Consider the following 17234-nt stretch of genomic DNA (forward strand, 5'->3'; position numbering starts at 1 on the left):
GAGAGGTTCATGCACCAGGGAAGGGAAACGCAAGGCAAAGGCTGGGCTGAGCAACTGAAGGCAGGGCAGTGCCATGCCAAGACGATGGCAAAGCTGCTCCAACCCTCCCCTCACTATTATTTATTAGTTAATTTTTTTAATTATGTGAATTGATGAGGAACACATCACCAGGGATCCTAATTAATTAGAAATTTAGAAGGGATCACAGGCTGGAGATTTTTAATGGATTCCAGAGAGGATTGCACAAAGAGGTGTATTAAGGGAAAGGCCAGATTAACTTCTCCTCCCTGGTTTTATCCAGCAGTTTCTAACAGGGCTGTGCATGGGATTAGCCAAGGAACATCCAAACCCCTCTGCAGGGTGATGCTGACCAAGACAAGAGCGTGGAGTTTTCAGGCAGTGACCATTTAACGCCTGCCCAGTTAATCAGTTTGTTCTCCTTACTCTTTATTTCAATATGAATATTCCTATCTAAATCACTTCATTATTTATGCCCTGAATTTGCTTTTGCTGCATTGTCCACACTCACCAACCCTGCACTGATAGACACCAGCAGCCCCAAGTACCTGGTGTGAATTTGGTGTTTCAAAGGGCATATTTCTCCTTGCCCAGACCTTGGAGAGAGGCAGGAGCCATCACGTTGATGACGCTCAGGAAGCGATTAATTATTAAAGCCACTAACACAACTCCCTCTTCAGAACTGGCCACTCAGTAGTTTCCTGGGCCAAGATGTTTCTGCTCCTAGCTGCAGCCTCCCCAGCTCTGTTTGGATGCTCTCAGTGCTCCTGGCTGGCAGCTCTGCAAGTACTTTTCCATCAGCGCGGCGGTGATACCTATTTATCTTCTGGCTGCGAGAGTGGCTGCGATGATCTGGCAGTGCCACAAGGCAGACAGTTATTTCATGCCCTGTTAAACCCTAATGTGGTTAACTACAGCATCACTCCAACTTCAGGGGGGAAAAAAAAAGCCTTTTTGATTGTTTTAAATCTGTTGCCTTTGTGTCCCAGTAAAGAACATTTCTCCCCATCAGGATGGTGTCAGGAACATCAACCCATACACCACCCATGCAGCAGCAGCAGCAGGGTGTACTGAGCAGGAATTAATTACAAAGATGAAAACACTAATTCTGCCCAAGCCAGCATAGGGAGGTCAGGAACCTGCATGTTTTTGTCATTGCCCAGAGGGGAGGCTGGCAGCGGTCACTACGATGCCATCCCAGCGCGCTGGGACAGCAGAGGGCTACAGCTTCTCCCCCAGCCCTGGGAAGCCACAGCCATGCTTTCAGGCACCAGAGATGTTTCTGGAGCAGAGCCAACTCTTCAGAGCCAGATTTATGTGGGAGTTAAATTTCAGACCCAAGCCTCCATTAGCCTGTTCCTGTTGGTTCCTTTTCTTCTGGCTTTGCACACACAGATTACAATGACTAGAGTCATGGGTTTCTTTGGGGAAAAAAGAGCCATTTCCTTCCAACACTTAGATGATCAATCTGGATTTTGATGACCCTTGGTGCTACTTAACACAGAGATTTCTGGAGAAGTTGTGTTCCTCCAGTTTGGAGCCCCAATAAAAACTGCCATCGACTGCTCAGAGTTGGCTCAGGGGCCAGGTTTGTGCTCAGTTATTGCTTTGCCTGCTGCAAGACCCAGGCCATGAGCTGGGTCTGCTGGGCTCTGCAACAAGGACAGCAGGATGAGAGGGCACAAGGACCTTTTTGGAGATAAAATACCAGGGCTCTTAGACTGGGAAAAGATGCAGGAATGAATGGCCTGACCCTGGCACATCCAAATCACAAAGTACCTTGAGACTTATTTTCTTAAGTGCTGAACATGACCAGCAACAGAGGAAGCCCTGAGAGCTGCATGTCCTCCACCTCCTGACACAGCTCTCTTAGGCCTGGTACTTTCCAGAAGCCAAAATTGAACAAACCAGAACTAATCAGGTTCAGGGCAAGGCTGCTGAGGTTGATTTGATCACCACATGCACCCGGGCCCTGCAGGGGAGAGAGCTCCAACTCTGACAGAACAAGGCAAAGCCTTCACTTGTGCAGGTGTGGCAGCTGATAGTCAACACCACCTCTGGCAGGGCAGCTCTGCAGCACAGTGTTTGCTGCTCTGCACTGTTAAAGCTCGCATAAGTTAGTTAAATCCTGCCCTGCAAACCCCAGACACAAACACTGCAGCACTGCTCTCAAGCCAGTGCCTTCCGGAGGCCTGGCACAATGAAACATTTTACTGGGTGTAAAAGTTATGGGGCAGAGCTCTGCCCCTCTGGGGCAGCAGAATGTAATCCATTTCCTACTGTTTTAAACCCAAGACCTCTTTAGAGCAGACAGACCTAAGCATGGCAAACCACTCAGAAGGAAGCTGGAGCACGACGTGCCCCAGGCACACAGCACCTTGCATCCCTGCAGCCCCCCTTAGTGCCCAACCTTGGAGCCATGCTGGGCAGTGCAAGGACACCAGGAAGGCCAATGCCATGGAAAACATCTGTCATGATGGCCTGGCTTAGCCCAAAGTCCATCCTGAAGGTGACTGAACCTCGAGGGGTTAGGCTGTGGCCTTGATCACATCAGTCACTGATGACAGGGGTGCCTGGTTATGCCCACCCAGGCAGGTGCAGCTCCTGCCCACAGGGACAAGCAGGGTCCCTTGGCTGCAGGAATCAACACAGCTCACACTAACACCACCTGAATGCTCCACAAGTCACCTGTCCAAAGCAGAGAGTCTCCTGGTGACACAGCTGAGTGCCACAGTCACACAGCCCAACACCTCTGCCATTCTGGCCCCAAGGGCAGCACTAGACATGGTCCTGTGGGCTCAGGAGCTCAGCCAGCACCACTCCGCAGCTGGACTTGACCACTGCCATTTAACAGCAGCTACAGAAATGCTCCTGCCCACAACCCAACACCAGCAGTGACCACTGCACCTCACCCAGCCCCGTGGCAATAGCCACGGAGCACAGCACAGGCACATGGTGCAGCCGCTCCAGTTTTGCTCACAGCAGTAACGAAGAACACAAGGAGACTTTTGGGGATGGGGGAGGGAAAAGCTGGAATTCAGCAAACCCAAAAATTCTTCTGAACATGCAGACAACTTCACAAGGAACAGATCTGGGGAGCTTCCCAGCCTAGCTACCACCCACACCACCCCTCGCCGTTCTCCTACCTCCACTCCTTGGACTTTCAGCTTCATGTGATCCTCTCTGGTGGTTTTCCCATCTTTCCTTTTCTTCCAGCAATATCCATCTTTCCTGTATTTCACCTTCTTCCTATTGTACAGGATCATAGAGCCATTCTGTGGTCTGAAAGCAAGAAACAGTTTTGGATTACACAAAGAGAAAACCTGCCCAAGGAGAGTTTCTGAGGCCATGTGCTGTGGACTGGTGAACGTCTCCACAGCACAGAAACATCCTGTGCCTGGCATGGGATAAATCCCACCTTTTGTTGCTGTTTTGTTCACTGATGCTTTACAACCTGCAAAGTTTTGCTTGAGGATCCTGTGCCCAATGAAGTGAGTGTGCCTGTGAGACGCATTAAGCAGAGCATGAAAGCTTCTCATAACAGCCAGTGTTTGCAGAGGGTCTGTCGTGGCTGGGCCCAGCTACAGACAGAAGATTAGCAGGAGAGCAAGGCTAAAGCAAAGGGATTGCTGTGATTGCATTACCCACACCTCGCTCTTGGTGAGGCACCAGCAGGATTAGGTAACAGCCATGCCGAGGCAGCGCCGCAGGATGGATGTTGGCTGTGAAAGGCAAGGAACAAGTCAGGAGGATGGCCTGAAAGCCTCAGCTCCTGCACTGGTTTTGCTGTTTCTGCTCAATATCACACGTGGAAGGACTTTATCTCTCTTGAGCATCTCCTGGACTTCAGAGGCACAGAAACACTTTGTGCTTAGAAGTCAGGTTGTGCTTCAGAGCATCCCTGCGGGCACACTGCCACCTGCCCCACAGAGCCCACAGCTTGGTGCATGACAGCATATAGCAGATGTTTTGCTACCTGCTGAGACACCACACAACAGGACAGAGGCATTTCTGCCCCACCACTTAAAAAAAAAAACCCTGGGCAGCTGCTGAGGGTGCATGCAGCCCACACTGCAGCAGTGCTGGGGGCACTACAGTGCCGCGTTAGTCACAGGGATTTGGCTCCAGGACACCAGACATGGAAAGGAAAATGACAGCAGCAATAAACAACTTTCACAGGAAAGCTTTGGCTGGAGCCTTTTGATAGAGTAGCCCCCAAATTAAGAGGAAAAAAGCCTCACAGGCCAGAGTGGGAAGGGCCACTCCCCCCATTCACTCCAGGCTTTTGCTCTGTTCTGTGCACCTCTCACTCTTCTGGGCGCTGGCAGCAGAAGCAGAGCTGTACCTGGAACTGCTGCTGAACCTCTGACTGCCCTCACGCCCCCAGCCAACACTGGCAGCCTCTATCAGCCAGCAGCCAAATCAAGTGGTTTGTGTTCATGTGACGTGGGCCTGCAACTTCAGAGCTGTGCCAGAGGTGCAACGGTGAGTGCCTGGCACAGCTGGGAAAGCATCCTCCTCCCCTGGCTAGGTTTCAGGCAGCACAACACCATGAAAGAAGCACAAGAAGGAGCTTTCTACCCTCTCCTTGTTTTCCCTTAGCAGAAGAGTCCACGTGGAGACAGGCGCCTTCACCCGTATTTATCCCATAATAACAGGGCAGCAAGGTGGAAGTAAAAGCTGTTAATCACAGAGTAACTCATCCCAGTGCTCCATTAAGTGCATAAAGGACCTCGCTGCTGAGGAAAACAAGCTCCTGATGGCTTCCTACCGGCACAGCCAGCTGAAATTACTGAGACCAATGCATGCAGCCCCCTCCTCCACGGGAGCACCTCACAGCAGTCCTGGGACCTGCCACCAAAGCCCAGCCTTTTCCTGCCTGTGCTGTGTGCACCTCGGGAGCCATCGGGAGGATGTCCCTACCCTCCAGGGCCCACCTGCACAGCCTGAATTCCATGGCCAAGGATGGGAAACTGCGCGAGGCCTCTTTTAGTATGGACCAGGCTCCTCTCACGTACGTTCGCAAGGTCACCAAGCTCTCAGCTCTGTGGCTCTCAGCAAATGCTTCTACTAAAATAGCAATTACAAAAATATTCCCTCCCCCCTCCAGTATTCCCTCGGAGCAGAAGGCTGAGCTCTGTGTTTCTCCTCCTTCTGCCACCTGTGATGCAGCAGCCCAGCCCAGACCCCGGGCACTGTGAGGAGCTCCTCCACCACCTCCCCTGCACATCGGCACCTGGGTGTCAGCCCTGCCACGGTGCTGATCCAACGGCCCCCCGAAGCCCACGGGGGTTACCTGTGTGCCTGAGGGGAGGAACAAAAGGATCTTGCCCTGGCATCCTACATGGAACAAGCACTGGAAGGACCCAGGAGCCTCCTGGTGGCACCAAACATTTCTCCTCCTGCAGCTGGCACCTCAGGAGCACAGAGCAGAGCTCTGCTGGGCTGGGATCAGCCCCTGGCTGGTTTCCACCATGAAAGCAAAAGGAGGGGTGAGGGCACTGGGAGCAGTTAGTGAGGCTGATAGAAAAGGAAGCAGAACGGAGCAAAACCTCTGAAGGATCTGTGGAGCAGCTGTCGGCTCAGATAAGATCCCACAGAGCAGTCCAGGGGTCACGCAAATCGGATGGGTTTTAAAGGTACCTTCATGGAACAAGAGGCAACTTAACCTGATCTCCATTGCTATTGTGTCTCACTCTCTGCAAGGAAGAACCAAGAGGGAAGATCTCCTTTGCTTAACACCCAGGCACACAGCATAGCTAAGTGCAGCAAACTGATGGCTGCAGGAGGACACAGCAGATGAGGTCTGACCGGGATTCCCAGGACACGCGATGGGTGCGACCCCATCCCAGATGTCCTCTGGAGCTCTTGCTGCCCAACCTGAACTCGTGGATTTGGGTCGTACCTTTGCAGAGGAGGAGGTGTTGAGAAGCTGCATGCCTGAGCACAGGCTGCCCAGGACAGCAGCTCCCTGCCAGCAGCCTGGGCAAGGTCAGCTCGCCCGCACCGTCAGCCTTGGAAGGCAACCAGGGTGCTGTGTGCTGCACTCCACCTGCAGCCACGGCAACAGCAACAAGGACTGGAGCATTAACAGCAATTTGCTTGATTTGATTAGCTGCTACTGTGCAGCTACACTGGGCTCTTTTCATTAATGCAGCACTAAATGGGAAATAATAAAATAGTGGTTTAATATCACAGTGCAGCTGACAGCAGAAGAGGCAGTGTGATCCAAACCATCAAGGAGCCTGTGCCAGCAGCATGAGGTGCTGGTGCTGCTGGAGGGTCAGGGCATCACACAGAGCTGGTCCCTACATGTCCCTGATCCTACCCTGATGTGGGTGGCCACAACCCAGGTCTGCCAGTGACAAACCCAGACCTATGGCCATGGAGTGGCAGCAGGGTCTTGAAGCAGGCCACCCCCAGCCCCGTCTGCTGCACACCAAGCACCAGGCTCCCTCAATGACTCACTCCAAACCATTCCCTGGCAAACATGGACAGGTGAACAGCATTTCCCTCTCCAATCACAATAAATCTGTTTGCAGTGAGGCCATAAATGGGTTTTTGCTCTTACAGAAAACCACACAATCAAAGGAAAGGGACCAGGAACAAGTGAGTGGAGCAAACCCAAAGCATGAGCTCAGCCGGAGAGGAGCTGTGAGCTGTGCCTGCCTTGCTCCTGTTGGCTGGGGACACCAACAAACAAAACCTTCACCACGGCCACTGCTGCTGATGCACCTCATTCTCAAACTCACGGCACCTCCCAGATCTCACAAGCCCGGGAGTGATGGTGAGGACCTGCCCTCGGTGCCAGCAGCCAGGCTCATGCCCTGTGTGTTCCCCGAAGCCACGCAGCAGCTGGGCTCTGTGGACAGTCCCACTGCGGGGAGCCTGCAGCAAAGCTCCAGCTCCCAGTCTCCTCTCTGCTATGAGCCTGTGGCATTTAAAAGCTCCCTGATTCTATTTGGCTTTCTTGCTTGTGGCCTGGGGAAAGGAGGGGCAAGGACGGGAAGAGGAATTGCAGAGCAGAAGCCTTTTGTCTCCGGTACTGATGGGACTGGAGATGCTCCCCTCCCTCTCCTGTTATTCACCAACACAGCTCTCACATAAATTGCCACGACAGCACAAGAGCTATTTTTGCCCAGATTATTCCTGCTGCAGCTGGGAAGGAGACACCGAATCCCATTTCTGGACTCACTTTCAAAGCAAACAGTCATACCCTGCAGCTGAGGTGTCTTGGGACCTGCTTTTGCTGGAGGCTACCCAGGGCTCCTGAGGATGCTCACTTCCAGCTCAGGACCATCCAGGCCACTGGATGCACTGGAGTTTCTCTCAATAGCACAGGTGGTGGTGGAAACAGAGAGCTGGTGCCAGCAGGGAATACCAGGGATTGGCAGGGAGAATCCTCCAGATGTCACCTGGAATTTGGCACAACTCAGGTGCACACACAATCCCATCCCATTCTGAGGGAGTTTATTTCTTCTATGTAAAATCCTTTACTTGAGCACTGGAAATACAAAGGTAGCTGCTGTGTGATGGGCACAACCAGAGACAAGCAGGGAAAACAAGACCTGGATGCTCCACATCTGCCTCTCCATGGTGCTCATAAATGGAAGTCCCTTTGGCCTAAAGGACTGAGATGTTCCCCTAACCACATCACCACCAGGTTAAGGAGGATGCTCCGTGCCACTGCTCCTTGCCTGTCACAGCAGCATTTGGTTCATGTCAGGCACAGCCTTTAATGAAAACTGTTTGCCTAGGGAGCTTGGGGTGCCAGAAGGGAACTGCAGAGATTGCAAAGCCAAAAGTGAATCTTTTTTTCCAGGACAACTGGTGTAAGATCAGCCAGACCCCTTCCTCAAGAAGGGTCACAACTCTAGAATTACTTTTTTTTGGTTTAGATCTTATACTGACTTCCACTCCCAGCCAAGGCAGGGTTTTAGAACAGCTTTACACTAAAACCACAAAATAGGGTGCAAAGCTGCTCCTGGGACCCTGCCAAACTGAGTGGCACCAGCAGCCCAGAAAGTGCTCGTGACCTGCAGCACAGCAGCGAGCTCAGCACGGTGCCAGCAAGCTGCTAGAGCAGGAGGGTTCCCAGCACAACTGAGGGATCCTCTCTGGCTGATCCCAACAGGGCAGCAGCTGCCTCTAGCTTGGTGCCACCCACATGCACTGCTCCCAGGGCTTGGGGGCACCATGGCAAAAAGCCATAAAGCAGCAGGTTCAAGCTGAATGTTAGGAAGAAGTTCTTCACAGAGAGAGTGGTTGGCATTGGAATGGGCTGCCCAGGGAGGTCACCGTCCCTGCAGGTGTTCAAGAACAGACTGAATGGGGCACTTAGTGCCATGGTCTGGTTGACTGGACAGGGCTGGGTGCTAGGTTGGACTGGATGAGCTTGGAGCTCTTCCAATCTGGTTGATTCTGTGATCCCAGACCCTTCTGCACCACGCTACCCTGCAGCCAGCGCAGAGGCTTGGCCCCAGCCACCCCCTGCCATGCACTGCCCTGAGGAACTGCTGCTGCTCCACTCCTCATGGGACCATTTTTTATCTGCCTAGCTGTGAGCATTATTTTCTCTGGCTATGAAGTTATTATGGAGTCAAGGGACAAGAGGGGACTATCTTCCATCTTCTCAATCTGCAGATGATAGTAATGAGAAATTAACTTCCCCTGTCCCAGAGGAGGGACCTGCTGAGGCAGAGACTGGCTGGGAAAGCTGGAGTCTTGGAGGAAGCACTGGAAAGAGAGACAGAGCCTTGCAATAAATCATTGCCCTTGCTTCCCAGTGAACACAGAGGATAAAGTCCTTGATTCTGCTTTCATCCCAAGAACCCTACCTCCTCCTCCCACAGGTGTGAGTCAAGCCAGCAACAAGCACAAGGAAACCCTTCTCTGAGGAGCTGTCTTGATGGAAACCAAAGCCACGTAGAAGTCAGCACTCCTCAGCACCTCCCACCCAAGCTGACACCTTGCCACGCAGCATCCAGGGCCAGCAGGGCTTTATCCTGCAGAGCTCTGTTCCACCTATCAACCATCAAACACTCTGGGAGATGGATTTCAAGTAAGCATCTATTAATTCCCCCTCTTTTCTGCACTGTGTGAAGGTTTAAAGCCCTGACACGGCAGCTCTGGCTCGCAGTGCAGGGAGGGACGCACGGGGACTGTCGGTCAGGATTGCTCCTGAGTGATGGTGAGGCTTCAGGAATTCCTCATCTCTCACTTCTTGCTTCGACAGGAGAAAAGAATCTGACAGCAGAAGGTATTTCTCCCCTGAGAAACACAGCTCTCCAAGTCTTCATTTACTCTGACATTTCCCCTCTGCTGCACCAACAGCTCCTCAGAAGATTACAAGCCCCAGTGGAAACTGAAGAGGAACCTCAAGCAGCCCCAGACCAGGGTGTCTGTGCCTCAGACCAAACCTGCCCTTGGCCAAGCAGACACCCCAACACTTGGTGTCAGTTTAGAGGTCACTGAGACTCATGAGCTGGCATTATGCAAAGGGTCACCCAGAGGTGACTGCAGCACCTCCGTCAGAGGGCAGCATGCCAGCCACAGACCTGGAGGCTGCTGGAACAGGTACCTGTAGCTTTGCTGCACAGACAGAAGAGCTTAAAATAATATTTACACAGACAAATGCTGTCAGGCCTTGGGGAACTTGTCCATCCTGGCTCTGCCCCTGGTGGATCACACAGGAATTGGTTCTGCAAACCCTTTTTTCCCCTCTCCTCCTGAACAAACCCTTGGCTGTTACCCTCAGGCAGTGACATGCACCAGCCCTGGAAGAAAGGAAAACCCAGCAAACGTTGAGCCTTTCTCGGGGGACCACAAACCAAAGCCAAGTCCCTCATAAGAACTTCAGAAAGATGTTCAGGCTTCACCAGGTCTGCTGAGGACCCAGCAATGTGTCCCTGCAGGGAGAGGCCACTGCCTTTCAAGTCCCCGTTGTCCTCACAGCTGAGATTACTGTGTGGCAGCCATAGGAATTCCAGGTTGCATGTTTGAAATCTGCCTGCTCTTGGAGCTCTGCAGAGATGAAATACAGACTTCAGAAGAAGCCTTCTTATCCAAGTGGGAAGAGATACAAATCATAAGAACATGTCAACATGCTGGATTTTGTGTCTGCAGAGTTAAGTGTCATTTGTGTTTCAGATGAACGTGCTTTTATTTTACACCTATACTATTTAAGAAGATTAAAATACCAAACTCTGCCATTCTGTCCAGAGCTGCAGCAGCAAAGGCAATGGCTAAGCCCATCAAGGGGACATTAACTGGTGTACAGATCCTCATTTTCACAGCAACAGTAGGCCATAGGTTTGGATTCCAAGCAGAGCTCTTGCCCCCAAAACATCTGGATACTGTTGGGTACCACTTGGGTGCAGGCAGCACAAAAGAGTTCTTTGGCCAATGGACAAAGAAAAGCTAAACCAAATCTTCCTTATTCTGGGGGCAGAGAATAGTAAGGAAACACACACCAAACCCCTGCTGAGGTCCCAAAAGCAGAGATAACCCATTTGCAGATGCACTCATCACAAATTCTCCTGCAAGGGAGGCAGCCAGGGGACAGCCTCGACGTGCTCTGATCACCAGAGGGACAACCCTGCCTGCAGCATCCCTCTGATGCACCTCCAGTTAAGGCCACACCTGGCATTTCCAGCCACTTGGGTGGGTTTGCAACACAACCACACTGGGCAAACTCTCCTCTTCGCAGCAGGGCAGCAAGCTTGGCTCAGCCAGCACCTGCCTAAAGGATCACCAAGCAGGAACACCCTCCCGCAAAACATCCCCAGGCTGCACCTTTAGCTTCGATAGCTAACGGCAGCATCCCCAACGTTCCTGCTGAACACAGGAGCATCCACGTGTGGATGGCTCCGAGCTCTGCAGCTGCAGCACTCTGTGAACTGCTCCGGACGCCGAGCAATTGGCACCTCCGGTAACGACCCAGGACCGAAGCTGGAGTATTACAGCTGCAACGAGGTGGGACGCACAGGGAAGGCACAGAAGTCCTTTTGCAGACCATTTCTCGATATAATGACATGCTGTAGCCCTAAATCCTAGCACAGGGCATGAGAAGAGGCAGTGAAACCAGCCTTGTTCGTGTAAAGATGGTGCTTGAAGAACCAGCATTTGTCTCTATTGCTCAAGGATCTTCATCAATTTCTTTAGCCTTCATTTTATTTCTTCCCTGCTCCCACGGGAATGCCGTTTGATTTATTGGGAATTAGTTCTTACAACTCATGAATGTTTTAAACTGTTTTGAGATTAATCATGCCGCTATGAGCCGGCGCCGAGAGCAGCCCCGCTCCATCCGCACCTGCACAGCGCCCGCGCAGCTCCCGCCCCGCCGTGTGCCGACAGCCGCTGGCCCTGCCGCCGGCTCTGCCAAAGCGGCTCCTGCCGGCACGGCCCCGCGGGGCCAGCTCCCTTCCGACCCCCTCCTGCCACGGCCTGGCTCTGCCGGCGCTGCTCTGCCTCTGCCCCTACAGCCCGAGGGCGGCGGAGCTGTGGTGGGGGCGGGCGGCAGGCGAGGCAAGCGCCGTGCGCCGGAGTCACTTCCAGCGCACCCGCCCGGGGCTCAAAGCCAGCAGGGTTCTCCCCAGCTGTGCCACAACGTGACGGTACCTCATAGAACGGAATCACTGAATCACAGAATCAGGCAGGGCTGGGAGGGTCCACAAGGAGCAGCCAGTTCCAACCCCCCTGCCATGCCCAGGGACACCCTACCCTAGAGCAGGCTGCACACAGCCTCAGCCAGCCTGGCCTCAAACACCTCCAGCCATGGGGCCTCAACCCCCTCCCTGGGCAACCCATTCCAGCCTCTCACCACTCTCATGCTCAACAACTTCCTCCTCACCTCCAGGCTGAATCTCCCCCACCTCCAGCTTTGTTCCACTCCCCCCAGTCCTGGCACTCCCTGACAACCTCAAAAGTCCCTGCCCAGCTATTTTGTAGCCCCCTTCAGGTCCTGGCAGGCCACAAGAAGGTCACCTGGGAGCCTCCTCTGCTCCAGCCTGCACAGCCCCAACTCTTTCACTCTGTGCTCACAGCAGAGCTGCTGCAGCCTCTGAGCATCCTCCTGGCCCTGCTCTGGACACTCTCCAGCATCTCCACAGCCCTCTTGTCCCAGGGTCTCCAGAACTGGATGCAGTACTCCAGGTGGGGGTTCACCAGAGGGGAGTAGAGGGGAGAATTACCCTCCCTCACCCTGCTGGCCACACTTCTCCTGATGCAGCCCAGACTCTGTTTGGCTTTACCTTCATATCCCATGCCACATTGCAGAGGATGTGCCAGGATGCTACCAGTGCCTCTTAGCCTGAGCTCTGCCCATCAGGGGAGCTTCAAAGGGGACAGAGGCAGGGGAACTCAAAGCCACAATCAAAACTGCTGAGAGGAAAGGGAATGTTTTCTACTCTCCCTTGGCTGGCAGCACCAAGCTTGGCTCTTGGCTTGAGACACTGTAAAAATTGGTAAATATTTGAAAACTGCACAAAATCCTTAATTAGGAATTTTAATTGGGAACCACTTCAACCCAAAACTGCTGTTTGACAGTCGGTGAACTTCCAAGGGGCTGGCAGCCTGGTGCCAGCAGACCTCAGCATCCTGCAGACATCTGAGGCAAGCTGGCTGGGAAAAGGCAAACACCACCCACACACACTTCCTCTGCCCCCGGGATCCAAGAGGAGTCACAGGTGGTGACAGTGAGCAAGCCTGAACGACACCCACAGCACAGGAGCCTCGACAGCCACCAAGCCATGGAGGCACATGCCTGAACACTCCACAGCAGCCTGCTTTAAGCTCCTCCTCTCTTTCAAATCAACCTCAGGAATATAATCTATTTATTTCTATCAATTCAGTCCCATCAATTAATGATGACAAAGCAATTAACTAGAATGGCAGGCAGTAAAAAATAACCACATAATGCCTTCCTTAGAGGAAATCCATTCTGTAATCCCAATCGGTCTTCATTAACACAAAGCATTCCAGTAAAAGGCAGTAATCTGGTTATGCTCTGTGAAAGATGAGGATCTGCAGAGCCATTTTTCAGAATTAAGGCTAAAGGATTTTGAGCAAAGGGAGAGGAAGCAGTTTGCATTTTTCCAGCAAGCCTACCCAAAACTCAAAAGAGCGCCAAAACGAAACAGCGACCGGGGCCAAGCAGATCGTGCCACATCCCCAGAGAGGCATCAGACTGGGCATTGGCACACGAGGTGGAAGGCAGCCACCTAACCACCCTCTCTTCCCACGCTCTTTGGTTTTTGCTCCCAGCAGGTGACGCAGGGAAGATGCCCAGGAGGTGACCTGCCCCTGACTCCTCTCTTGCATCGGCAGCCTGAGGATCTGAGCAGGTTCCTTGTGCACGGAGGAGGGAGGATTTCCTCACTCCGGTGTTCCATGGGATGCACTTCAGATTTCACACATCCAGCACTTTGACAACACTAATCTAATTTACCAATTTTGTACAGCAAAGGCCCAAATTACTAGAAAAGTTGGATGAAAAGCTCACACAAACCCACCGGAGGACAGCTTCAGATAGAAACAGTTCCCAATCATAAGCCTTATTCGACGTCAAACTTATTAATAAGTGATAGATGATAAGAGGGAATTAAACCCAAATATAGAAACCCTGCAAAGCACACAGACAAACACCAAGGTAGTCACCATTTCTCCAGCCAAAACTGCTAAGCATTTTCGACTTAAAATTTACAATGAAGCAGCTTAAAAAGCCCCAAACTCCTCCAGGAAAGTGTTCACCACACAACCTCCATTGTTGTCTAGTTCCGACGCTTATCTTCCCTTACGCTCTCTCAGCTCATCCTGCTCTGCTATTTAATTACTCTGCAGTATTTTTAGTCGGGATGAAATTACACATTTTCAGATTAATTTAGCCTCAACTAACTTTTGATAACAGAAAATCCTTTTCCTGCCATGCCCTAATTTGAGACCATCCCCGTGAGCACTCTGTTCAGCCTCGTGTCACCCCCCAGCACAACCACATTTGCCAGCTCCCAGCACTGGGAACCCAGGGGTAAACATCTGCCCGGTTTCCTCTGATGAAACTCTCCTGTTTTGCTCTTCTCTCTGTTATTTTCCAAGCCCAGGTCAAAGGTGGGGTCAGGCAGTGACTGATCCCTACAAGCTGCTACCAGGAATTCCCATAGGATCACTGTTCACCTGTGCAGCCTGTGCCAGGGCTCCCACACCAGCTTCAATCTGCCCATGGAAACCAGAGCTCTCCTCACCTGCCCCCTGCAAGCTGGTATTGGACACAACCTCCAATCCCGAGCGTATTTAAAAGCTGCTTCTCCAGCATGCTGAGCTCAGAGCCTGCAGCTAATTACCATAACTGAGTTAGGAGCTGTAGTAGTGCTGGCTGAGATCTTCACTCCCTAAACCTTAACCAAACTGTGACTAGTACCAGAGAGAAGCTGAGATGAACATCATCTCCCACATCACCCACACTGAAGGCAATGTTTTAAGCTCTGTTTCTTTTCCCTCTGGTGCACTTCACCAAGGGTGCACCAACATCCCTGTAGGGCAGCAGTGGGCAGATGCCCACCTGAGCACATCCATGTCACCACTGCAAGGCTCTGCCTGCTCCTCAGCTCCTTTGGCTGGGGTTCAGTCACTGATAAAACTTGGAACAGTCTCCAAGGTTAAGATCATAACTGTCACTGTGCCCCCTCTGTTCCTTGTGCCACCAAGAGCTGGCAGAGGGATGCCCCACATGCTGCTTTGGTCCTCAGACCCACAAACCAAGAACAGACCAGGGAAGGCTCAGAAAGCACCAGTAACTTGCTGAAGCCTCAGGGCAGCATGAGCACCGGGCCCCTGTTTCCCCAGAGGAACCACAGCACACAATGGAGAAGAGATGGCTGCAGGCAAGATGCCAGCCCTCAGCCTTTCCTCCTGCCTCTGCCCAGCTCCACTGCTGACACTTCAAGTTTTGCCTTTGCCCATCCCCTGTGTTACACAATAGAGCTTAAAACATTGTTCCTGTGAAGAAGGAGCTCTTTTGGCACTTGCACCATCCCTCAACCCTTCCACTGGTGGGAGATGGAGCAGAGACTAAACCAAAGGGCTCAATGCCAGGTGTGTAGAACCCTCCATGCCCCACTGGCAGGGCAGCTGAGCAGAGCCGTCAGAGCCGTGCGGTGTCTCGCAGGCAGCAGGAGGATGGAACAAGCTCTGATGTTATTAGTCTCATTAAAATTGGGTAAATTACCCAGTGAGAAGGACCAGCCTTATTTATCTTCATTTAGTTCATCATTGATAGGTGTAAAATAAATACAGAACTAATACTATGGGCACAACTGGCTCTGGCTGGCAGCAGCAGTCACATGTGTTCTGACGAAGCACAAGGGAAGCTGCTGCTGCCTGCCAGGAGAGGAGCTGGATGATGCCAGATGATCCCAAGGGATTCATTGATACCTATTCCCTAAACACTTCCTTGCTGCTCAAAATTCTGCCATGAGCCTGCCTCGACCTGGGGCTTGGTCTATGGAGATGGATGTCACCAGCTTGCAGCACCTAAAGGCTCAGGTGCAATGGTTCAGTGGTCCCCAGCTCCACCACATCCACCAGCCCTGAGCGTTTGATCACACAAAGTCACAAACACCTCTGCAGCCACCTATGGTCAGTTGGGTGGAGGCTCCAGCTCTGAGCTGGCCCTCCTGGCAGGACAATTCATAGAATCATAGAATGGACCAGGTTGGAAGAGACCTCCAAGCACATCCAGCCCAACCTAGCACCCAGCCCTGGCCAAGCAACCAGATCATGGCACTAAGTGCCTCATTCAGTCTGTTCTTGAACACCTCCAGGGATGGCGACTCCACCACCTCCCTGGGCAGCCCATTCCAATGCCAATCACTCTCTCTCACAACAACTTCCTAACAACATCCAGCCTCAACCTGCCCTGCCACAGCTTCAGGCTGTGTCCCCTGGTTCTGGTGCTGGCTGCCTGGCTGCAGAACCCAACCCCACCTGGCTACAGCCTCCCTGCAGGCAGCTGCAGACAGCAATGAGCTCTGCCCTGAGCCTCCTCTGCTGCAGGCTGCACACCCCCAGCTCCCTCAGCCTCTCCTCACAGGGCTGTGCTCCAGGCCCCTCCCCAGCCTTGCTGCCCTTCTCTCAACACCTTCCAGCACCTCAACATCTCTCTTGAATGGAGGAGCCCAGAACTGGACACAGCACTCAAGCTGTGGCCTGAGCAGTGCTGAGCACAGGGGCACATAAACCTCCCTTGTCCTGCTGGCCACACTGCTCCTGAGCCAGTCCAGGATGCCATTGGCTCTGCTGCCCACCTGGGCACACTGCTGCCTCAGCTTCAGCTACTATCTACCACACCCCTACGTCCCTCTCTGCCTGGCTGCTCTCAGCCACTCTGGCCCCAGCCTGTAGTGCTGCTTGGGGTTGTTGTGGCCAAAGTGTAGAACCCTGCACTTGGCCTTGTTCAGTCTCATCCCATTGGCCTCTGCCCACCCATCCAGCCTGGCCAGGTCCCTCTGCAGGGCTCTCCTACCCTCCAACAGATTGACACCTCCTCCATCACCTCCCTGACCAGTACTCCAGAAATGCTCACTGCTCTGTTTTGAAAACACAGCCATGGCTCTCAGTGCCTTTGCACCACATGAGGCCTTTTAAAGGAGGCTGCAAAGCCCCATTCTGGTGGTGCTGCTGGCACAGTCTGGCTCTGCACTGAGGAGGCCCCACAACTTGGCCAGAGCCAAGAGATGCTGCTGCCCACTTGCAGAGGTGCCAGCATCAACAAAGCAACTGCACAAGGCACCTTGGGACAACAGCTCTTCAGAGAAGATGGAGAAATCCCAGTGCCTCCAGGGAGCAGCCAGTTGTAGGCAGAACTTCATTCTCCAGAACTGAAAATCATTCCTGAGCTGAGGGAGAAAAAGCCCCACCATGACAGATGGGGCAGCAGAGGGGAGCAAAGGTCCCACCATGACAGAGATAGATGGGGCAGCAGAGGGGTCACCTCCAGCAGCAACATGGTGTGGACGATGCCAAGAAGCCTTTTCAGCATCACCAGGCCTGAATCAAGCACCTAAAAGCCCACCCAGCAAGGCAGCCTCTTCAGCCAAGATTTTCACCTAAGTGCAAGCACAGGGTTGTGCAGATCCTGGAAACCCCAGGTGCAGGAAAAGCTGTAAAGCCTGTGAGAGCAGAACAGCACAGGCAGCTGGGTGAAGGCCAAAGGAAAATACATC

General features: G+C 52.7%; 1 protein-coding gene across 13 annotated transcripts in view; it reads right to left on the minus strand.

The window, feature by feature from the left end:
* CAMTA1 (calmodulin binding transcription activator 1) overlaps positions 1 to 17234 on the minus strand; it is a 260782-nt gene that overhangs the window by 171092 nt on the left and 72456 nt on the right. For all 13 annotated transcript variants that reach the window (XR_010308514.1, XM_064171818.1, XM_064171817.1 and 10 more), the window contains one exon: positions 3165 to 3300. Coding sequence is in view for 12 of the 13 variants with exons in the window: in XM_064171818.1 (XP_064027888.1) it covers positions 3165 to 3300 (136 nt within the window). In the remaining variant the exon portion in view is untranslated. The remainder of the gene's footprint in view (positions 1 to 3164; positions 3301 to 17234) is intronic.

This window comes from Pogoniulus pusillus, chromosome 36 (genome assembly GCF_015220805.1).
Source record: "Pogoniulus pusillus isolate bPogPus1 chromosome 36, bPogPus1.pri, whole genome shotgun sequence".
Classification (NCBI taxonomy): Eukaryota; Metazoa; Chordata; class Aves; order Piciformes; family Lybiidae; genus Pogoniulus; species Pogoniulus pusillus.